We start from the raw sequence: 23,002 nt of genomic DNA on the forward strand, positions 1-23,002 counted from the left end.
GCCTAGGGCTAATAAACCGAACGAGAGGAGGAGCAGTCCTTAAGCCAACGCACTAACTACTAAGCTATGCGGAGCTACCGCGAATAATTAGAGGCAGTAAAGTTGTTGTAGTATATTAAGGTAAGACTCGAGAGTAAATAGGGGGGGGGGGGGGGGCGGTAACGGCGTAGATCTTGGACTGATGCGTAGATATCTGTTACTTGCACAAACGACTCGCACGGAAGCTGGAAGTGCCGAATCCGGTGTCAAACGCTAGGCTAATTAGAGGGCTAAGAACTCCTTTAACTTTTAACGATATTAGTTGCAATAGGGATCTTCACGGCGACGGTAGTAGATCTTCTGCTTACAGTTGAAGGTTTGTATTGTTACAATCTACGTACTTGCTTAGAACCCTGCCTTTATAGCATTTGCGAACTCCCTCTCCTCTAATCTAGCTCCTCTATGTCCTCGTCCTCGTCGAAGACCTCTACAAACTAGGTTAGCTCTAGCAGCTTACTATTATTATTATTACCTGCACCTTCGACATCTATATCCTCGTCGTCCTGCCCTTGTTGCTGCTATAGCTGCTGTCGAGCGGCTTCCTGTTCCTAGCTCTATACTTTACTCTTTAGAATCCCTAAGCCTATTAGCATATCGGATGTAAAAGCACCTAAGGAAAGCGGATCCGTAGCCGTGTAAGGCTGCGATAGTATAATCGAGGTCTGTCGTAGGGGCGGTAGTAGTAGCATCTACGGCTCGCGGCGGAGTTTATCTTCCTTCCGCATCTGTAAGATCTTACCGGCTCCGAGATCGCGAATGCGTACAAAGTCGAATAACGACTTAAACAGTAGGCCCTCTAGCGTGCGTATACGAGAAATAGCGACGTATGTTAAGCCTAGAGCGAACTCGGATTACGTAAGATCGAGAACTACCTAGTCGAGCGACATCCCTTACGCTTTATAGATAGTTAAGGCATATAATACTATAATTAGAAACTGCTCTCTCTATGCGCCTAGCTTGCCTAGGCGGTAGAACGATCGACGCACAGGGTAGATTAGCAACACCTTCCTACCCTCGTATTAGAACAGCTCCGGTGCATTAGGGCTAAGACCGTTAAAGGCGACGAGCAGTACCGAGGGCATAATGTTACGGACGTCTGTAGGATCGGTGCTATGTAGCCAGATAATAGCATATAGCGTACCTTGCCGACTATTAACGATGCCGTGTTCGGTCTAGACGTTCGAGAGAAGCATTACTCTGCAGCCGATAGAGACTTTAAGAACAGCTTAGAGATTCTAGACATCCTTCTCGTCGGTGTCGGCTAAGGCAGGGCTGTCGTAGAGGGCCGAAATCTTTAGAACGGCGTAGCTAATATCTCGAAGGCGTATAGCATTAATATTATTAACGGCCTTACGTATAAAGTATAGTCGTGTTGCTCGGTTAAACTTGCGCACTTCTTTATATAGAAGGACTGTAGCGATGCGAGAAGCGAGCAGCTCCTAGTGCTAGATCTTAATATAGCCCTTTCTAAGACGAAGGGCCTATAAGCAATCGCGGAATGCAGTTTGCGCAGTTCTAGCTTGCCAAACGATAGTCTATAATAAAGCGGTCTGCTAGATAGAGTAGTATGCCTACTAACTATTAATCTCGTCCTCGTGCTTAAGCTTAGTATAGAAGAGTAGCTTCTAACTAACTAGTGTTAACTAGAAGAAGTTACTAAACAGCAAGAGGCTATATCCGCTAAAGGGTTCGTCCTTACAGCGAGGGCATGCTTAACGGAGACGGCTGTCGATGTAGTATAGCAGTTTGAGGGAAACTATAGACTTCTCGTCGATTACGATGTAGTATACACCGTTAAGTCTGTTCTATAGAGTCGTGAGCGGCTGCCCTTAAAGCGGCGCAAATTTGCCTACGACGGGGATTAAGAGGAAGGTGTAAATTATAGAGCTACGGATGTTATATATAGCGGATCTAGTCGGAGCTACACGAGCGATAGGGTTAGGCTTATTGCCGTCTACTATAGCTATAGCTTGTAGCCGAGCAGACAGGAGTTTAATTAAGTAGGACTTGCTAGTACTAGCGGAGCTATCGATATTCAGTCGAATCGGTGCTAGTAGTTGTTGTTGTAGTCCTATAAGCGCGGCGACCTAGATGTCGTTAAAGTAATTAATAACTATATTAAAGATCTAGCGCTGCAGGAGGTTTAGGTTGTTTACTCGAGTAGTCGACTAAGAAACGACATCGAAATTAGCTGGATTGTTAATCTTTTGCTACTCCTACTAGTCGACTTTAGCGTTGTTGTGAATCTCCGGATACTGTTAATATATGCTAATGTATAAAGCCTAATTAGCGATGCGATCTACCTTACGATTACCGAGATTGTCTAGATCCTCGTTACGGATTGCGTTGCTATTAAGTGCTTCTTAAAAGTAAGTAGGCTAGCCTTCTAGAGGAGGGCGTTTAGGCGGCTTAAATTCGTCTAGGTCGCCTTTAGGCAGATTACCGTAGTAGTTAGGAGGATAACTACCGCAGTATGTTATCGCCTTACAATGCTTATATGCCTAAGACTAGGTATAGTATAGCGTCTCGTAATAGTCGTCCTACTCGAAGAAGTAGGGGCTCTTAGCCGAGCATTCTAGGTACTCGATAAAAGGATAATGTAGGATGATCTTCGCTCGATAATAGTCTTCGTACTTAGCACTAGAGCTGTCGACCTTGTAGCGTAGGTAGTAGTTAAGTAGTCGATAGTTCGGCTCTCGACTTATCTTTACTAGACCGCTACGACGCTAGAGGTCGTATCGCTAACAGAAATAGAAGAGCGTCTCTTCGACTAAGTCGCGGCGTTTAGGCTACTTGTCTATACGCTGCTCGTACTTCTAAAGTGCAGTGCGACTAGGAGCTCGCTAGTTACTATATCCTCCTCTATCGTTGTCGTTGTTAATGTTATCGAGCTCGATAGCAGCCTTCTATAGGTACTTAGGGCGACAGTCGACTATAACAACGGTGCGGCTGCCCTTCTGTAACGGTAGGCTAAGATTATAACGTGCAACTTCCTACGCCGAGATATTACGCTTACCGACGAGCTAATTTAATATACGCATAGTAAATAATATTAATAGCTTTTCGGCGCTAATTTAAGGGCGCATAGTAGACATAATCTGTTAGAGCGAGACGCTCTTTTCTTCCTCCTTGCTAGCATATTTAACAATATAACTAGCTGTCGCCTCGGTAGTAACGTAGGGAGAGATGTTAGTATTAGTAAGCTAGGCTATAGCGACTAACCGGTTGTAGTAGTAAAGGAATAGGTCGTTATACGCAGCGATAAAACTTAGGTAATACGGATTATGCTCCTTGCTAGCTACGGCGTTGTCTCGAAGTTTCCGAGGGAAGTAGAAACGACACGCTACCTATACTTATGCTTGTTCCTCGTTCGGAGCTGCTTTACCGGCTAGAGCTACTACTAGCGCAATGTTGCGCCGCTTAGCCTTATAGTAGTCGCTGTGCTTATAAATCATTACACGATTAACGATGTTAGCGAGCTAAGACTACGTACAACCGGAGAGCTCGTCGGTGCTAGACTAGAGTACTGTATTATTTACGTTTATCTACTTCGTAGGATCCGGATTAGCTGCGGAGATGTAACGACCCTAGAGCTCTACGAACCTAGCCTTTAGATCGTTAGTCTCTAGTTCGCTAAACTTAGGCAGATCGCACTAAAGGAAGAAGTGCACATAAGGGCTGCTACGGCTCTAATATTCGAATCTATACTAGTAGTCGGTAACATTAAACTTAGGCTTAAGCACCGTATTAAGGAAGAGTACAAACCGGCGCTCGAAGTAGGCGTCCGTAATGTAAGGGTTGTCGCGTAAGTTTTTACGAGCGAGGCGAGAACAATTATCTAGCTAAAGCCTTAACTACTCCTTAAAACGCGGTATGTGGCGAGCGACGTTAATCTACTTAAGGTCGGCGGCGCTAAGAGTTATGAATATGTTAGGCTTGCCGAGTCCTGCTATAAACGTTAAGAGATTGTTCTTACGAGCTATCTAGTATAACCGGGTGCTACGCAAGCCACTACCGGAAGCGACGACAGAGTTAAGCAGAATTCTAGACTCGCGCTCCTATAGATTGTCGAGTGCGTAGGAAATCGCTTCTGCAGTAACTAGACTACCCTTTTCCTCGAATCGGTTAGCGAAAAAGCCCGCCGCTTTTAAGGCTTAACTGCGCATCGCTGTGTTAAAGGCGTAAAAGGGCTAGCGAGAGTAGCGAGCGAAGCGACTATCGTAATAACGCATTAGATATTAGACGAACACGGTATCGGTAACGTTACGCATCCGAGGCTAGCGTGGATCGCCCCTACTAAAGGGAAACAGAGTTGGAAATGCTAGGGACAGCAGAGGGCGGTTCTTATCGAATTCGGAGAGTAGTACTTCCTCTCGGTTAGGGAAGGTAAGGACTAGTAGTAAAGGTAGCTGCTCTAGGTCGTTAGGCTATTGTTCTTTATTGCCGATAGGGACTTTAGGCTCTGTTATAGAGCTACGACGGTAGGCGTCGAGACGGTTAGGGAGTAGCGGTGTCGCTACTCCTAGGTTAGCATCGCGAAGAGCTTAGAGTTCTTGGTTTTCACGTAGTCGCTAGGCTTAAAACTCTCGAAGTCGATCTGCTAGCTAGTTAATAGTACGATCTTCCGGTCCGGTAAAGGCGACAGCTGTGCGGTTATAGCTAAGATCCTCTCTATCTTGCTAGTCGTGTTGCTCTACGACTAGACCTTCCGGAGCCGCTTATTAGGCGTTAGCTAGGTCGTACGTCTTACCTTACAACTAATCTTAAACATCGACACTACTTCTATTAGCGTCCTTAGGGCTGTTACCTCCGGGCAGCTAGGACAATGCCTCCTTATTAATTACGATGTTAGTATAGCCTAGATAATTAGCCTTAAGCTAAGTAAGCTATCGACGAACAGCCCATCGACGAATCTTAAAATCCTTAGTAAACTGCTATCGAGTGCGATCGTCGCCACTACCTTCCTTTTGAACTAGACGAAGCAACATAATGTCGAGGTTCTTAGGCAGTTGTAGAAGCTTGCGGAAGATCTTAGCGTTTTTTGCGAGGAAGTTAACGACATAGCCGCGATACTTAAATTGTTGTCCTTAAACTATAAACACCTACATAAGGATTTAGACCTTAGCGATAACGATCTCTTTAATAGTAGTAAGCATAGGAAGCTCGGGTAGCACATCGCCCGGGTCTATGTTATTAGCGGCCGAGAAGAGGTAGGGGTCGTCGATATGTTTGCCGCGGTTACGATTCTTATAGCGAAGACAGATGCTATCTGCATTTAGCTTAATCTACTACTTCTCCTTATAGCGAGGGCAGTAGGACTAATCGTCTATATCGAGGGCACGACGGAAGTCTTCCTAGAGTTTGCGGTCGTTATCTGTTAGGGCAGCCTCGAGAGATTGCTCTATAGGATCGACTAAGGGCAGGTTATAATACGCTACAAATTAAGCCTTCTGTTCTTTCTAACGACGTTGCGCGGGCGGTGTAGGGTTTTGTCTAGATGCAGAGCTGCCCTAGGTAGACATTCCTAGAGTGCTAGGTTGCGTACCGAGTCCTAGTGTCGAGAAGTTAAGGTTATAGCTTAATAGCGTTTAAGGCATAAAACTACTGCCTCTCGGAGCTTAGGTAGGATCGAAACTATTATTAGCATAGTTAGTGTAGCAGCTATCTCGATAGGTGCTATTAGGAAAGTCGAAGAACATTGCGAGGGCAGGGTAATTGCCCTAGATACACTACTTCTCGAATATCGTAGGATTCTCTTCTTTGTTGCTATTTGTATAGTACTTATAAGAGTCTAGGTACTCTATGTCCTTACAGTTATTCGCACGAGGAACGCCGTAGGTAAGACAGCGGAACTACTTAGGCTTATCTTAAATTAGCTCGTCTTAATTTATCTCGCTTAGATCGACCGTGCTAGCGCGCTTATTGTAGCGTTCCGTGCGTCTCCTCTTAGCTTCTTAGCGAGTGCTATCGATAGTTGCGGGCGATGCGCGAGGGTAATATAAGGTGCCGGAGGGGCCGGCGGTAGTAGTAGAAGGGCCGGCGATAGGACGACCGGGTAGTAGCATAGAAGTTAAGGCGGACGGTGCTACAGGTACGAGAGTGCATTGTGTAGGAGGTGCGGGTTGCGTAGGAGAGGCGGGCAGTAGCTTGTCGGAGATAGTGCGTGTTGTCTTATTAACGACCTTGCCTCGACAGTCTGCGCAGCGGAGCACAGTAGTGCCTGCTTAAAGTTCTTTTAGACGCGAAGGCATAAACTAGATAATATCCTTAGTAAGCTTATAACCTCCGATATACTTGCGCTAGGCTAGTAGATCGATCTTTATATTCTAGACGACTAGCGGGTTGTTTACAGCTATGTTAAAGGGTACTAAGCACGATGTGCGGCTAGTAAGGGTTTAAGAAACGATACGTAGAGGCAGAAGGTGTTGTTTAGAAGTAGCTTAAGAATAGAAGGGGTAGAGAGAGTGTTAACGGAAAGGTAGTTAGAGGGAAGGAAGGAAGGTAGTAAAATCTCTAATATCTTAGGGATCGCTAGTTTGCTAGCTAGTAAATTAATTTGCTCGTGAATTAATATATACATAAAGCGTAAGTGTAAGCTAGAAGCATCTTGCTACAACAGCAATCTATAGAGCGGAGCTTCTACTTACTGCCTTTCTTTGTTTAACGTAGCAAACTTCCTTTATAGACGACGTATAGGAAGCAGCTTGCTCTTTATAGCATGCTTTAGTCTGTATGCGACATAGTAATTGCATACTAGAAACGTCCTAATTCTGCGGTCGATGCAGTTTAGTAGATTCTTTTATTATAGATTCTTTTATTGTAGATTCTTTTATTGTACTAAGGGGGAGACCCCCTTAAACCCCCCTTTTGCCTCCGGCGGCGCTCCGCGGGCACCTGCCGTAGGCCTTTTCTTCTTGAATAGTATAAGTGCATCGCTTGTGTGTGCTTGTGTGCTTGCTGTCGATAACAATAGACGTGTTGCAGGTATTATTATTGTTTAGTAACGTTAGGGGAAATTACGTGCGCGGGTTCCCCGCGTAGAGTTCCGGCGCTAACGAAACTTCGACTAATCAGATTACGCAGCTTTTGTGTACAAAACGCCGTACGCCGTACACTAAGACCAAAAAGAATCTAGCAAGCTTCGCTTGCAAAAATTTCGACCATCTCTGGACAGCAGAACAGTCTTTCTCTTTCTCCTCTTCTCAACACAAAGCAGATAGCAAACATGCCGATACTACTTATCCACCGCGAGCCCCTCGCAGCGGACAGTATCCACCAGGCTATTGAGCATCTTCAATCATCACTCTAGTTCCGATGTTCGCAGTCCCTTTCCCGACCGCTCTTGCCACGGGCATCGACAAGATGTCAATCTCTTACCAAACACAAAAAGCTCAATATCTGCGCTTCCTCCTTGACGATGAGCCAGGCCGAAGCGGAAGAGAAGAGGAAATTCGGACTGCCTCTCTGTTTTCGCTCTCTGTTCAAAACATTGTTCGGGAACGTCAAGTACCGTCGCCATGTACTCCTTTTGTCTTTGGAAGTATCACAAAGACTACGCCGCCAACCCCTGAGATCCTCCCGCAGTATGGGCTGCTGGGATTTCATGTCGGCAATCACGATCAAATCAAAGAGCAAGAACCAATTCTGCTCAACGTCAACGCTCCAAATTCAGCCTTCATCTGCGGTTCGCAGGGGAGCGGCAAGAGTTACACTCTGAGCTGCATGCTTGAGAACTGCCTCCTTGCAGACAACAATTTCGGCGTCCTCCATCAGCCAGTTGCTGGAGTCGTATTTCACTACGATACTGATAGTACCATGAGCTCGGTCGCCGAAGCTGCCAGTCTCTGCTCTCGCGGCATCAAGGTCCGTGTGCTCGTATCGCCTAGCAATAAGCGCAAGTTGCAGAATGCGTACTCGAAACTCCCTGGTGCCGCGGAGAACTTGGAGGTGGTCTCACTGATGTTGAGCGACAAGCATCTGAGCGTTGAGAGAATGCTTCGTCTGATGGCTTTCTCTGAGTCAGAGGGAACTGTACCGCTGTATATGGTGGTCATCGAGAAGATACTGCGACACATGGCAGTTCAAGAGATCGACTTCACTATGGCAGCTTTCGAGCGAGAGTTGGCCCTGGAGAAATTTGCTCCTGGTCAGTCAGCCATGATGGACATGCGACTCAATCTCCTACGCAGCTTCATGGTCCCCAAAGCAGCCGGAAGATACACGCTCACGCCACCCGATCCGTTCAAGCTCACGCCTGGAGCACTCACCATCATCGACCTCAGCGATCCTTTCATCGACACAGCGACCGTATGCGTTCTCTTCGAGATCTGTCTGGGCCTGATCAAAGAGAACCGACCCAAAGCTGGACTCGTTATCGCCCTTGACGAAGCTCACAAATACTTGAATGAGTCTCCTGCCGCAGCGAGTTTCACAGATCGGCTCCTGACGACGATCCGCGAGCAGAGACACAACGCCACACGAGTGCTGATCGCCACCCAAGAGCCAACTCTTTCGAGCAAGCTCCTCGATCTCTGCTCTGTGAGTATCGTCCACCACTTCAAGTCACCAGCATGGTTTGCAGCCATTCGTGGTCACCTCGGTGGAGCGTCAAGTCTTGTCACGCAAGGCAAGGAGCAGGAGAAGATGTTCGACGACATTGTCAATCTGAGAACAGGAGAGTCTCTGGTCTTCGCCCCTGAAGCATTTGTGTGCGTGAATGAGGCGAACGAGGCAGAGAGGCTAGGTGCTGGGGTGATGAAGATGAAGACGAGGGTCAGAGCTGGAGTGGATCAGGGAATGAGTGTGCTTGCGAGTGATGGTGCCTAGACGAGCGGAGGTGTGAATGGATGGAGACTCTGTCAAGCGAATCTTTGAGAGTGCTGAGCATGTTTGTATGATCAAGTAGTTGGAGGAGCTGCGCCAAGAGAGCTTCCATGATCGAGGAATTACATCCGGTGCCGTTCGTCAATCTCGCGAAGCCGTACGACTGGTTTCGAAAGCGGTCTGTCTCGGAATGTTAGCACAACAAGAATGAGCCCAGAAGGAATATCGCCCGTTGAGCTTTCCCTTCCCGTTGAGCTTTCCCTTTCCATTGTTTGTTTTTCTGCTTGCTTCATGCTTCCACGGTCTTTTCTTTATTGGCGCCGACAAAGAGATACTCAGAAACAGCGGACTACGACTTGTACTACTTTTCTTTTCGCTTGCATCTGAGTGATATCATATATTTTCTACCGATCGAAAGTCTCCACAAACTTGCTATACACACGATTTTGCAACCTTAATCATAACCACAGGATCTAGGAGTCTTTTCTCTGCCTTGGAAAGACACTATGTACCCAGAACCTTATATTGATGGCATGGCGATCAGTCTTGGGCGCAGACGCTGTACATCCGGCGGCCGAAAGGATGTCCGAGCCTTCGGCCTCAGACAGTATTGTGAACTCAATGCTGTAAATCAGCCGACAAGTCGGATAACAATACCCCGACCACACAGTGGACAAACGAAGCAACAACCTCTCCCTTTTACATCTGCAGGCGCTCTTCACCTACTATAGCGGGATGTGGCAGCTCACAGCCGACATTCACGTACACTCACGCTAAGCCCAGCTAGCGTAACAAATCCTGCGCCGGACTTTCATCTACAGCAAAAGTCCCACCTTTTTCCCTCCTTAACCTCCATCTATACACATCCATTATTCAACCACCAAAACACTACACCATGTCCACCAACACCCAATCCTCTCACGACGACAACAACCCCATCCACCCCTCCCACGGCCTCCGCACCCGTGCCATCCAACCAACGCCACGTTTCGACCTCATCACCAAAACCATCGCAATCGACATCGAGTTCATAATCTTCACGCCTAATCCCCACCGCGTGGCCGTCCCAGTGCGCGCCAAAAAGCGCAGTCTCCCCGGCCGCGTCTCCATCGTGAATAACCGCGGCGAGACCATCTACGACGTCTTCGTCTACTACAAGAAAAGCGGGCGCTACACCATCGCGCCACCTCCGCCTCACCTGCGCATGGGCGTGTACGAAAAGGACGTCCTCCCGTCGAACGGCGCACGACCCGCAAAGGAGGTGTTCGATAACGTTCGCAAGATCGTTGAGGGACGGATCGTCGTCGGGCACGCGATTAAGAACGATGTGAAGTCGTTTCCGCGTGAAATTTTCGAAGGCGTGCAGATCCGAGACACGCAGTTACTAGAGGAGTACCGCAACCACGCCACGGACCAGATCAATCGTATGCCGAAGTTGGCGAGACTCGCGGAAGTGGTTCTCGGTCGAAGCATTCAGGGACCAGAGCATTCGAGTGTTGAGGATGCGGTTGCGACGATGGATCTGTATCGTCTGAGGGAGGGAGAGTTCGAGACGACGCAGAAGCATCCTCTGAAGCAGATCGACCCGCTGCTCTCGTTGCGCCTCTTCGACAGCTGGGTGTCTTCCGGGGAAATCATCGCTAGTCTCGTCCATTCTCCGCGTGTGTGGGCTATCCTTGCGAATCCACCAGGCGCAGACTGGCGAGTGAGGTTTGTGTTCCGCGGCTTACTGGGACTTCACGGAAGCGGTTCCAGGTCGCCATTGGACATCATCGCTGGCACCGAGAAGTTTCAGGATCTGCCTCGATGAGAATAAAGAATGAGAAATGATGACAGAATATCGGCTGTAGGAGAATGATGATGCATGAAGAAGGAAATTCGACGGACATAGGACAAGGCGGAAAACGGAATGTCTTCCAGAAAGGATGTTCATGATCGGTATGAAACTTCTTACAGGATTTGAGCGGCATGGTGTTCGAGCGGCATTGTGTCGCTGCAGAGGCAGAATGTATCGCACGAGAGCGTGTCACCGAAGGTCTGAGAGTTCGGTGAGTCTTCTCTACACAGCATGCGAGATAGAATACGATACCGGAAAGGAGCGGTGGGGCCTACGCTCGAATCGCTTCACCAGGAAAAGTCGTTGTCTTTGAGCTTTCCACGCAAGCCCACCATCAGTGCCCGTCGAATCTCAGTGAAGCAGATGAAATTGACTGCTAGCTAGAGAAGTCCGGTCACCGAGTCTCATGCATTAGTGATCCACTCCTCCATTGTACGCAACCGCACCAACAGACACAGCCTTCGTCATCAATCAATGTACCTACGTGAACGATGAAGAAAGTGCAACATGCCTTCGCATTGCCCACAATGAGCTCGAGTCCAGCTAGTGAGCTTGTTGGTATGGAATGCTATTAGCATGGTAATTGTTGGTTGATTTTGGTTGATCGTCGGTGCTATCGGTTGGTTTGGTATAGGGTTGTGATTCCATTCGATTACCAGACAGATTGCAAACAGATTCGACACAAACGATCCAAGTCCCAGAGGATCTCGGTTTCTGACGTCGAGAAACAATCTTTAGCACTGTTGCCGCCGAAGCCCGCTATTGTCGGAATGTCTTAGTAACCGTGGTATTCCATTGGTCTGTCTAGAATTCGTGTTGGTTGGTATAGTATAGGGGTCGATTGATACTATTCCAGACCAACAAGCTGGACTGTCCAGCTTTGAGTCGTATAGTGGCATCGAGCTCTTGGCCATTGACCCGTGTACTGTCTTCCTAGACCGAGACGGATGTGACGGCGCTTTGGCAGCAGTCGTGCAGGACGACTTCATCAAGTGGGTAAAGACAGCAGCGGCCCATGAGCAAGGTCCGTAAGATCGATTTCGGCCGCTGAGGTGGTTCGCTATGGCATAGGTACTGCATCCAAATAGACGAAGAGTGCCTCCGCAGCATTGTCGATGGTACGGACGGTGAGCTCGGCCGAGGTTTTTTCCGGCTGATTCGAGGTAGATGGAACTCGGACTGTGATGCTGACAAGTAGCGAGCTGCGGACCCGTACTTGGAGATGGAGAGTTATCGAGATATCGAGAGGTGTAACTTCTTCGACATTGCCTGAGCGATGGTTCGGCTGAAGGAGTACTTTGTCGTCGTACTGCATGCGGCAGGACTACCAAAGCCCGTACAGTAGACCGCCGGGTTTGACGACTTCCGATGCTTTGCAGATTCCGAGATATGGCCAGAGCGACTTGCTTTCTCATAGCTCAGTGTTTGAACATATCCTCAAATCAAACGCCCCACTCCCAGGCTCCCTCCCAAGAAACTCCCTCACCATCTCCATCGCATCCCGACTCCCGCCCGGTTGGAGAATGGTATACCGGTATCTCCGTCCCTCCCAGCGACTCATCGGATCCTGGCGGAAAGTAGACTCGAACATGTCTGCTGCGAGGACTTTTGAACTATTTCCTCGTAGATTTAGCAAATACGCCAGGATGGAAGAAATGGGCCTAAGGACAGGGGGCGACATACAAGATGTAACTATAATACCCCGCCGAATAGTCTTCCTGCATCACATGTCCGTTCCAGACGTAGCCGTGGCCCCAGTCGAGGCTTTCGCCTTGGGTTTCCGGGCCACGGGGTGGTAAAATTTTGCTTCGCAGTTCGTTGTAGAGGGTCGCGAGGTCCATCGCTTGTAGCGCCTCGTGGCTTGAGGGATGGTGGACCGCCATGTCGAAGATGCAATGTCGGAGTTGGTTGAGGTAGAAGTGTGCGGCGTTTACATTTCTCGCTGCGATGAGGGAGGTTATCATTGAGTCTGGTAGGGTCTCTTGCGGTTGCTCGGCGCCGGGCGTGGTGGGGGCCTGCCAGGAGGTGAAGTAGGAAGGTGATAGGGTGGCGTAGTGGCAACTCAACGATTTGAGGATAGCGGGTGTCCAGCACCATTCCTCCAGCATCTGACTCGGCGCCTCGCCAAAGTCGACGGGTACTGCTGTGCCGTGGAAACAAGCGTAGAAAGTTTTGGAGACGAGGTCGTGGATTGCGTGGCCGAGTTCGTGGAAGAGCGTTACGACTTCGGAGTGGTGGAGGAGTGTAGGGGTGGAGGGCGTGGGGGTGGGGAAGTTGCAGAGGAGGGCGGTGGAGGGGTGTTGCCAGGTTCCGTTGGGGCGGGTGAAACCATGTGGTTGAGTTAGTGGTCGGCGGCAGTGATGAGGAGGTGAGGGACTTACTGGTACGAGGTTGTAATTACAACCGTTCCCTCCCTTTTTCCCAGGACGGTCGTAGAGATCCATGTATAGCCATCCGAGAAACGCTCCGTCATCATCTGCATCCTGGACAGCGAAGACTTGAACATCTTCATGCCAGATAGGCGGACGATCACTAGGCTCCTCATTGGCCTCATCGACAGCCTCGAATTTCAACCCAAAAATCTCCTCAAATATCCCCAACATCCTCTCCACAACGACCCTTAAAGGAAACCACTCCGAAATCCTCTCCTGATCAACTTGATACTCCTCCTCGAGCATCATGCGATGATAATACGGCTGATCCCACAGCCAATACCCCATCTCTTCTTCCTCCTTCCCGTCAAGTCCAAGATCCTTCGCCTTCAGTGCGCGTATCTTTTCCGCTTCGAGGACGCTCGTCTTCGTCAAGCGCACTCTCAACTCCTCAAGGAACGCTTCCACGACTTCCGGACTCCCCGCCATGCGATCGGGGAGGACAAGACTCGCGTGACTTGCGTAGCCCAGCAGTCTTGCGACTTCGTCTCTCAGCAGTACCACGGTACGGAACAACGCTCGGTTTTCAGGTAGAGAGTTCTCAAAAGCAATAAAGAAATTCCTTCGCACGTCTGGGTTTTTGGCGTGGCGTAACACGGCGGCGAGATGAGCGTTGCAGAACGTGGCTTTTACCAAACCCGTCGTGCCGACTTCAAGCGAGTCGAGGACTCGTTCTGGGACGCCATTTAAAGCGGAGCGAGAATACCACACCCCTCCATTTGCACTCGCGAGATTCGCCTGAAACGCCGCCGTCGCTTCCCCAATCTGGCCTCTCAGCTCACGCAGCCGGTCGCGGGAAGAGCTGTCCGGGAGTAGCATCCCATGACGGATAGAAGTCCTATACTTCGTAGCTAGCAGCCTCGCGTCTTCTGGTGCAAGATCCTCGGCTTTGTGCACGACTGCGTTGATCAAGGTGAAGAGAGGTTCGTTCAGGGCTAGTTCGATGGCGAAGGCGTCTAGGAGTGCTCGTGCTTGGGTGGAAGTTTGGCGTATAGTTGGGTCGGGGTGGGCGGAGGCGTGGAAGATGAGGAGGTGGGTTTTTTGGGCAAGGGTGTTTTCGGCGTGTGCTAGGGGACGGAGGATGGTGGTGAATGTTGCGGTTGAGGGGGGGACTTGGTGGATGATTTGGTGTATTGCTGATCGTGTTTGAGTGATTGCGCCGTGGGTGGTTTCGAGGAGGTCGGGCATGTTGGCGGCTGAATTGGTGGCCATGGGTGCTTCCGGGTGCCGGTTATGCACATATGATGCGGCTAGATAATGTGTTGTTGGAGGTGTACTCGAGGTCAAAGCTATAGCTTGAGTGGAAGAAGCAATAGCTTGATCCTGTCGGCTGAACCTCGCGCATTGAGTTGTAGTCAGCATCGATCACATGAAAGATGAAGCACACCTCACTGTCTGGAATTGCTTGCGAGAATGTCTAAGCAAGACACTGGAGTGCTTCTATTGGTGTATCATGTCGGAGTCCTCTCATACTCGGCTTCCCTGCTACCGAAATCCGCTTCGGCACATCAACCCCAGCCCATACTCAATGACCTGTCCACCTCTTCTACTTCAACCCCAACGGCTCCAAAACCCTCTCCCTCGCCACCCGTCCCGCCACATCCCCGCCCAATCTCAACGCCACCGCTCCCACAACCGCATACACCGCCTGCGCCAACACCGCCTCCTGCCCACTCTCCACCAACTTATCGCTCCTCGCAGGTTTCCACCTAACCACTTTCTCCATCCCATACTGTCGGGCAATATTCGCCAGTCTCTTCTTATCCAGCACTTGATCCTTCGTCACGGGGGAGATGTTCTCCAACCCGGTGAGGGAAGGGTGGTAGAAGACTTCGTTTGCGGGGAGGGAGGAGAGGTTGGGAGGAGATGGGGCGCGGAGGAGAGCGAGGGATGTTTGCAGGGTGAGGATTCGGCGGCCGAGGAAGGAGAGGCGGGCGTTGAAGCCTTGACGGCCGTGTTCGAAGGATTTGTGGGTTAGGGTGAGCCACTGTCGGAGGTGTTGTTAGCTGGGTGGTCTTGAAGCTGACCCACGGATTGTCCATACCTTCGTCTCCTCATCCAGTAGCTCTCTTCCCTTCTGCTTCCCTGCCAGCGGTCCCAGGAAAGCATCAAATACGGCATTCACTTTCTCCTCGTCTCGATTGACGACCCAGACGGGCTGACTTGGCTCTGGCCGTAATCGGACAGGCATCTTCATCGCTGGGGGTGTGCTCTTCCATCTTGGCTGGTCATTGTCGCGGTGTGGAGGAAGATCCGCTGCAGAGGGTAGACCACGGGTTCGAGGTGTTGTGGTTTCGGATGCGAATGCGCGGGCGAAGGTGGTTTGCTTGGGAAGTTGTTGTCGGAGCGATCGCGCACAGCTAGCGCACACGAAGGAGGGTGAGGGGGTCTTCATAGTGATTGTCGTCGGCGGCGGAGCGGAATCTGATGGACAGCGAGGTGTTGTATTGTCGAAGTGGTCATGTCTCGAGAAGTGAACGACGAAAGAGTTGCGGCGAAATAGAGTTTCTTGGCTTTCCCGAGGTCGCGTCTCCCAGATCAGATCGTCTCGCGTCGTTGGACTTGTTCACTTCGTTTGGACATATTTCATGTGAATATTGTGACATCGACGGGGAGACATACGCGCGATGGTATAGCAAACAGTCTTGGACACCACTTGGAGCATCTCATATACGACATCTTCCACCGACAGAACTTTCCGCCCCCAACATATCAACCCCCATGGCTTCCTCTACCACCCTGGCTTCCTCCCCGACCTCACTTCAAGAGACTCTCTCCGCCGTTCTGCCCGCCGGCTTCAACTGCACCATCCGATACGTCCAATCTCCGGCCAAACCATGCGATCCGCTCTTCTCCGCTCCACCGGGACAACCCGCAGAAAGGACACGTCTAGCCAGCCACTTCCTCACTCTCAGCGTCGAACCGGCCTCACTTGGACATGAGACGACTCAAGACTCGTCCGCCGGCGGCAACGATGTCATCAGCTTTGCCATTGAAGTACTGCTCTACACCACCCGACGCCTGACCACCCTCTTCGTCAGCAAAGTCGACTCCACTTCTTACATCCCTCGGCAAAGGCCGTCTCCCATTCAAACAACAGTCACAACCTTCCTCCGCTGGCTAGCCGATAACGAACGAAGACAACGCCCAACACGCAAAATCGTCATCTCCCTCTTCGCTCGCGCCCAAGCACAATACCTCTTCCCCGGCTCCTCAGACAACAAATCAAAACACGTCCTCGACGACCGTCAATTAATTAAATGGTGGGCCCGCGTACTCGATCCCATCATCCCATCGCTACCTCCCACATCCACCGACCCTTCCTACCAAGGCTACATCACCGTTCCCGGCTATGCAACCTCCGAACTCAAACGCTCCTTCATGCCCGCCTCCTCCATAAAAGATCCCCCAAACTGGCTCCCCGGCCACCCTCTCACCTCCCTCGCCGCAACCCGCCACATCCCTTCCGATGCTCCACCCCGATGTCTCCTCCCTCGCTTTCCGGACGATCCCAAAGCCCGCTTCATACAGGATCTTGACGACGAGATCGGAATCTCCCAGGACTCGCAACCGACTTCATCTTCTTCCAACCTGAGCAGTCCTTCTAAGAAAGGGGCTAGCAATAAAAGTGGTGGGAAATGGAAGTCCATCCTCGACATCGAGAGGTTCTGGGAAGCGATGGAGTTCAGGCAGGAATGTTCGTCCGGCAGGGTCGTTGGGTTTTTATGGCTGGTGATATCACCGTCCTCTACTGCCACCAAGGATATCATCGAGACACAAAGCCAAGACTCCGAGGTCCTCCCTTCATCACCAACCCCTACACCCTCCTCCCCCCTACCTAGCAATCTTCCCTCCCAGCCGGACCACCACTCCAACCGCCGCCGCATCCCCCTCTCCGGCCCCATCATCCCCCGCCAACCCCGCCTCAAATCTGGCTCATCCTCGACCCTTTCCACCATGACATCCAACCCTCCCTCTCATCCCGGAGGCGCCATCCTCCTCTCCGAAGAAGTCTACGACAAAGCCATGCAAACTCTCCTCGCGTCGGACTTTTCCACTCTAAGTCATGCGGTGAGGAGTACGGAGAGGTGGATAGGCGAAATCAGAAGTGGGATTGAAGGGTCGGCGGATGTTGGGTTGAAGGTGGTCGGGACGAAGGAGGTCGCTGCACAGGCTGTGGGGAAGGAGACGGTGGATGGGGTTAATGATCTTGGAGGTATGAGTATGATTGTGAGGAGGAAGAGGAAGGGTGATGGTGGAGAGGGTGGTGTGGAGACGAAGCTCGTAGAAGCGCCGCAGGAACCCAGCGATAAGGTCAATATTCTCGCTGCAAGTATGGTGAGGAAGAAAGCAAAGAAAGTCTAGACTTCAGAGCTGGGTGTGAATTCGAACAGCTCGAAGCCTTCCTCACAACTCCCGCATCCGACGAAGCGTGGTACCTTGATCAGCCTTTTACCATGAAAATCTCTCAACCGCTCGGAGCGTTGACAGCGACGCAACGTAGAAGGATAAATGCATGGTGCTGCGAGTTTCCTGCTTCCAGCGGATGTCCTTGACGAGATTAGCTGGTGAGAGTGATACATTCCACGCCTTCTCATAGACGCAAGCAGCAAACGCCGACGAACAAGAGATTTCCTTGCCTCGACCATGGAAGCTATGAATTTCAACAATCAGTCAAAAGACCATATAGCAATGAGCATGAGAAGGAGCAGATTCCGACACTCCGAAGCTATCCTGTCTGCTCCGCTGTATACTCTCCACTCTCCATTCTCCGCTCCCACCCCGACTCCCGAATACTGAAACCTTTCGACTCACGAAACTAGTATATGTTCATGTCCGGCTGAGGTGGCTAGTCGTACGTATTCAAGTGACCTCGCCAATTGAGTCTCTCATCCCTTCTCAAAAATACAAAGCTCAGGTCCTCAAGGATAACAAAAAACGTCCCAATCAAAACCCTCCCTCCACCCTCCCTCCACCCTCCCCAAAAAGGTCCAGGTTCTTTATACCTGACCATTTCCCCCAAAGAAAATTCAAACCTCCGCAAAACTCTCCACAATGTATCCATCACACTTTCCGCTACCCTACGCTCAAATCATAGCAAACGCATCGCCTACAACGCCAAAACAGCAGCCACAGCAGCGATGAAAGCGCCCAATCCAACCTGTACCTGGCTCGTAGCACCGGTATAAGTCTCCAGAGAAGAGGGGGTACCGTTACCGTTTCCAGCAGCAGCAGTGGCGGGAGAGGCAGGGGAAGCAGGGTCTTGGATTTGGCCGTCACTTTGCGTACGTCAGTCTTCCTGCTCATTCTGAAGGGGAAGGAGGATGTGTCGGGCAGACTTACGGGATTTGTTGGATTGGCGAGGCGGGGGATGCGGCTGGAGACGCAGCTGGTGCAGCGGGGTTTTGGATTTGGCCGTCACTGTGAAGGATTGTTAGGATATGTGATGTGGTTGGGGACGAGGGGATGGGGATGTGTACGGGATTTGTTGGATTGGCGACGCTGGAGATGGTTCAGCGGGATTAGATGGGGCGGCTTCAGCGGGTTGGGCTGGGCTTTGGCCGTCACTTTGCATTCCGTTAGCTAGGACTTGTGTTGAGCAATGTTTCTCAGATACACACCCAATCTGCTGTACGGGCTGCGCTGAAGCTGGAGCTGGCTGAGCTGGCATCGCCTGGGCTGGTTGAGCTGGGACTTGGACCTGACCATCACTTTGGAAAATGTCAGCTAGTTCTCCGTACTCAAACAGAATTGGTCCAATACATACCCGATCTGCTGCGCGGGTTTGGTCGCAACAGGTGCTGCTGGGTGGGTGTAAACAGCCGGCGCGGAAGGAGCAGCTGCAACCTTCGACGGATATGCAGTCTTGGCTGGTACAGTAACAGTGACAGTCGTGTAGACGGCGTAAGTAAGCGGCATAGGCTTGTTGTTGATGACAGTCGCGGTGGTGACCGGCTTGAAAGTCTCGTACTCGGTAATGTATGGAGTGGACTTTACAGGGTATGTTGGCGCAGGCTGCTCGGTCGGGTAGATTGTCACAGTAACGGTGGAGTATCCGAGGTATGTCGTGGGGTAAGCGTGGCCGTTCTCGTATTTGCTGGAGGTCTGAGGGCACAGAGTCACGTAGGTGGTCCCGTATTCTGTGGTCTTGATGGGGCAGTATATTGGCTCGCCAGAAGTGTATACTGGCTTATCGGTGGGATATACAGGGGCGGTAGGGTCCGTAGCGGAGGCGGAATCGGTGGCGGGGTTGGTGGCCGAATCGAAAGCGGAAGCAGAGTTCGTCGAAGAGGCAGAGTCGGTAGACGAAGCAGAGTCCGTTGAGGAAGCAGAGTCCGTCGAGGCAGAGTCCGTCGAGGAAGCAGAATCCGTCGAGGAAGCAGAGTCCGTCGAGGAAGCAGAGTCCGTAGCGGATGCGGACTCCGTAGCGGATGCGGACTCCGTAGCGGATGCGGACTCCGTGCCAGCGTTAGAGTCTGTGTTCGTTGCGGAGTCTGTAGCAGTCGCCGAGTTCGCAGCGGAATCAGTTCCAGTGGCAGAAGCAAGATCCGTGGCGGAGGCAGAGTCCGTCGAGGAGGCAGAGTCCGTCGAGGAAGCAGAGTCCGCTGAGGAAGCAGAGCCCGTGTTCGTTGCGGACTCCATAGCAGTCGCCGAGTTCGTAGCTGAATCTGTTCCAGTGGCGGAAGCAAGATTCGTGGCAGAAGTAGAGTCCGTAGAGGAAGCAGAGTCAGTGGCGGAAGTAGAAGCAGAATCCAATCCGGTAGCAGAAGCAGAATCCGTGCTGCTAGTAGAGTCTGTAGCGGAGACAGGGTCTGTGGTAGAAGCCGTAGCCGTCACCGTAGTTGAACCCGTAGCGGTGGCGGAATCCGTCGTCGTAGTGCTGCCGAAGCATTGACTGAAGCCAAGCTCAAGTCCATTATCCTGGCAGATCAGACCGGGGCAGCATTCGCTACTGTCCTCGCAGAAATCACTCTCCTCGGTCAGACATGATGCGGTGCTGGAAGAAGCTGAAGTGGTTCCGCTGGCAGTGGTCGTAGCCTCATCGGTGGTGGTGGTGCTGGTTATCTGAGAAGAGCACTTTCCGAGGACCTCGGGGGTGCTGTCAGACTCGCCTACCAGAGCGGGAATGTAGCCATCGCAGGTGCTACCGGAGCAGCAGTCCTCGTTCTTCTTGCATGAACCCCCGCTCGCGTCACAGGTACCGGTGGTGGTCGTAGTGGCAATGGCTGTTGTAGTGGTGGTAGCAGCCGTTGTCGAAGTAGTAGTGGTGACCGCGACCGCCTTGAAAGCAACGTCAACGTCCGATGCAGACGAAGAGGCCTCCTTGCTGTTCTTGAAATAGCACACACCAGTGCCATCAGGACTTTCGTGGAAGGAGTATCCGATGCACTCCGCAAGGACGTCGCATTTGGGAGCACAAGCCGCAAAGGAGGAGGCGGGGGTGTTGGAAAGGTCTCCGAAACGACGGTCGGTCGCACATTCGGCAGTGTAGCCGTTGCCGAAGGTCTGTCCGTTTCCAATGGTCAGGCAGGAGCCGGATGATTGGCGACGAGTATGGGCAAAGGCCCCAACGGCGAGAGGGAGAAGTACAGCGGCCTTCATTTCGACGGAAGGGGTTTCATAAAGTAGAAATAGAGAAATAGAGTGCGCGAGACGGCATGGCAGACCCTCCAGATTAAATCCTCCGCACTCACAGCACGCTGCCTCGATCCTGACAGCCCCAACTCACGGTTGTCATCATTGAGATCATCTTCAAACAGTGGTCCGCTTTTCCTGGGCTACAGTCGATCGGAGTCTATCCTATGCGATGTCATTTTAGCTCCCGAGGTCTGCCTAGTCCAAGCCGTGTGTCGTTTAGCAGTATCTGAAAATCATTTACTTGACCGTATTCCCGCTGCAGAATCGCGCCTGTTGCATATGCATGCTACGCATCTGCAATGGCGTTAAGTCCTGCAGCGTAGAGCACGGTTTCCTCACCATTCTTGCTCAATATTCGTGCTTCGTAACCTGGACTGTCGCAGGCTCGTGGAAGTTCGGCTCGCTGGTCCACAGACTCTGGTAGAGATGTAAGTGCTTTTCGTAGGCGTATGCATTGAACAAGGGTACTGTTCCAATGCCGCGGACCGGGTGCTTAAAGTGCGGATCTTCCAAAACCATATAAACAGCACACCTGCAGAACCTACCGTGCAGCCGAGGTGGAAAGGTCTCTTGCCCAATTCTTCTGTGGTGCATCCAGATCATGGATAGCAAGCCATTTTGCAGTCGAGATGGCTTGAAAATAGACTGAAGTCAAAAGATACCGCGCCGGCACAACGGCGCGCTAGCTCGCTTTGGCATTCGCAGCCAACGTGGACGGTGAGGCTCGACAACGTGGCCATCATGCACTATGCCGACCTTCGCAACGTGCAAGCCCGGACGAGAGGGTATCTGCATTCTGTGATGATCAAAAGTGAACACTTTCAGCATGAATGCTGGTGTCATTTGCAAACAGGATTGAGTGTTGGCTCGCCATTTTGGTGCCTGTGGTGGAGCCATTGGCTGATTTGCTTTGATCGTCATTTTTCCCTATCGTGAACTAATCCGTTTCTCTCGATGGCTTTCCTTTTGGGTCCGAAACATGGCCATTTGACTTCTCCCGTCCCTGCTGTGGCTTGCCGCGCTGTTCATTTCTGCATGTCGGATATGTGCAGCGCTCGGCAGTTCCTGAGCATGCGGCAAGTGATTGACCGACGAATACTGGTCCAGCGGAATGGTCTATTGAATCTTGCACGCCATTCCCCTACGAACAGTGAAACGTGCACAGTACAACATCGATTCCGAATTAGTAGGCAGCGGCCGAGAGCATCGTGAATTGTAATTTTGCGAAAGAGGATCGGTCCACCTGAGACAAAAGGGCTGTGTAGATCATCGTGTCTCCGTCGTCCACGCAATACGAACCCAGCACCGGGGATCTGATGTCCCGGCAACGGGGAATAAGCGAGACATGTCTCGTGGGAGTCGGCAGGTCTGCTATGCTTCTCTGAAATCCACGTCGCTGGAAGGTCTTCAACTTGGGATGCGTTTTCGCAAGCTTCTGGTTCGGCCTTCGGTAGAGCTACTGTGTCTGGAGGTACAAGCAATCGCCTTGATGACGGCAGCAGCAAGTGTGGGTCCAACAAGATGACTGTCTTCACGAGTTGACATGTGCTTGGCCAGGCAGTCCGAGTGGCTATCGGATTTGGGCATGCCGACGATCGATGAAAGAGCTCGCGCTCAAACGGTGCCTAGCAGGTAGTCGAGAAGTCTCATCAGTGGCCAGAGCACTTTTTGCATACCTCCCGCCGACGCCATCGATTGCACGCCGGCTGCCGCATGAAACCTGGCAAATGCGATGCAGACTTTCGCACCTTTATTTGGATCCGTCGCCGTGGATGGTTCGAATATGACTATACCAGCAGCGTGCGCGCTTGATCACGAGCTGGGACTCCAGGGCTCCGCCGCGGTCCTGGATCGTGGATGTGAGACATGTGGCTTCATAGTCTTCAAATCTTCGGTGGTAGCGTCGTTAGCGATCCTCGGAGCCCGTCTGGTCGGCAGAAGTCTCTGCCTTTTGGTCAGACAGATGGTCAAGATCTTGAAAAACATGCTCGATTTATGTTGATCAGTTGTGTGTTGAGTAAGGAAGGACGGAGGCCAGCAAGGATGCATTTTGAAGTCATGACGAAGTAAAAGCTGCGATCTGATGGTTGTACTAAACGTAAGTTTCCCTTACTACGACATTTTGCGATTCCTATGTATAAAAGGTGCTTACTATTAAGCAGGAATATATTAACTAAGCTTCTAGAAGTAATAGAATACATCTTACAGAACGTCTATAGCGTTCTACCGGGTA

At 51.2% G+C, this 23,002-nt stretch overlaps 9 protein-coding genes across 9 annotated transcripts; 3 read left to right on the forward strand and 6 right to left on the reverse strand.

The window, feature by feature from the left end:
• Nucleotides 1-728: 728 nt before the first annotated feature.
• Nucleotides 729-887, reverse strand: MYCGRDRAFT_46467 (uncharacterized protein; the record flags this gene model as incomplete). The annotated part of the gene is made up of 1 exon (XM_003850179.1): nt 729-887. A coding segment is annotated over one exon (159 nt), but the record flags the coding sequence as incomplete, so codon positions are not given.
• Nucleotides 888-1,868: 981 nt separating this feature from the next.
• Nucleotides 1,869-2,087, reverse strand: MYCGRDRAFT_46150 (uncharacterized protein; the record flags this gene model as incomplete). Its single annotated transcript, XM_003850178.1, has 1 exon — nt 1,869-2,087. A coding segment is annotated over one exon (219 nt), but the record flags the coding sequence as incomplete, so codon positions are not given.
• A 2,886-nt stretch (nt 2,088-4,973) lies between these two features.
• On the reverse strand, nt 4,974-5,126 carry MYCGRDRAFT_46817 (uncharacterized protein; the record flags this gene model as incomplete). The annotated part of the gene is made up of 1 exon (XM_003850177.1): nt 4,974-5,126. A coding segment is annotated over one exon (153 nt), but the record flags the coding sequence as incomplete, so codon positions are not given.
• A 2,275-nt stretch (nt 5,127-7,401) lies between these two features.
• On the forward strand, nt 7,402-8,865 carry MYCGRDRAFT_46957 (uncharacterized protein; the record flags this gene model as incomplete). The annotated part of the gene is made up of 1 exon (XM_003850133.1): nt 7,402-8,865. One exon carries the CDS (start codon nt 7,402-7,404, stop codon nt 8,863-8,865), a length of 1,464 nt encoding a protein of 487 aa, XP_003850181.1.
• Nucleotides 8,866-9,757: 892 nt separating this feature from the next.
• Nucleotides 9,758-10,672, forward strand: MYCGRDRAFT_95438 (uncharacterized protein; the record flags this gene model as incomplete). The annotated part of the gene is made up of 1 exon (XM_003850134.1): nt 9,758-10,672. The coding sequence occupies one exon, from the start codon at nt 9,758-9,760 to the stop codon at nt 10,670-10,672; it is 915 nt and encodes a 304-aa protein (XP_003850182.1).
• A 1,438-nt stretch (nt 10,673-12,110) lies between these two features.
• On the reverse strand, nt 12,111-14,493 carry MYCGRDRAFT_46264 (uncharacterized protein; the record flags this gene model as incomplete). Its single annotated transcript, XM_003850176.1, has 2 exons — nt 12,111-12,312; nt 12,383-14,493. The coding sequence occupies 2 exons, from the start codon at nt 14,491-14,493 to the stop codon at nt 12,111-12,113; spliced, it is 2,313 nt and encodes a 770-aa protein (XP_003850224.1).
• Nucleotides 14,494-14,677: 184 nt separating this feature from the next.
• Nucleotides 14,678-15,557, reverse strand: MYCGRDRAFT_75187 (uncharacterized protein; the record flags this gene model as incomplete). The annotated part of the gene is made up of 2 exons (XM_003850175.1): nt 14,678-15,118; nt 15,176-15,557. The coding sequence occupies 2 exons, from the start codon at nt 15,524-15,526 to the stop codon at nt 14,678-14,680; spliced, it is 792 nt and encodes a 263-aa protein (XP_003850223.1).
• A 334-nt stretch (nt 15,558-15,891) lies between these two features.
• MYCGRDRAFT_12793 (uncharacterized protein) lies at nt 15,892-17,481 on the forward strand (the record flags this gene model as incomplete). The annotated part of the gene is made up of 1 exon (XM_003850135.1): nt 15,892-17,481. A coding segment is annotated over one exon (1,590 nt), but the record flags the coding sequence as incomplete, so codon positions are not given.
• A 760-nt stretch (nt 17,482-18,241) lies between these two features.
• On the reverse strand, nt 18,242-20,733 carry MYCGRDRAFT_95442 (uncharacterized protein; the record flags this gene model as incomplete). The annotated part of the gene is made up of 4 exons (XM_003850174.1): nt 18,242-18,410; nt 18,475-18,552; nt 18,753-18,842; nt 18,899-20,733. The coding sequence occupies 4 exons, from the start codon at nt 20,731-20,733 to the stop codon at nt 18,242-18,244; spliced, it is 2,172 nt and encodes a 723-aa protein (XP_003850222.1).
• Nucleotides 20,734-23,002: the final 2,269 nt, after the last annotated feature.

The sequence above is a fragment of the Zymoseptoria tritici genome, chromosome 8 (assembly GCF_000219625.1).
Source record: "Zymoseptoria tritici IPO323 chromosome 8, whole genome shotgun sequence".
Classification (NCBI taxonomy): domain Eukaryota; kingdom Fungi; phylum Ascomycota; class Dothideomycetes; order Mycosphaerellales; family Mycosphaerellaceae; genus Zymoseptoria; species Zymoseptoria tritici.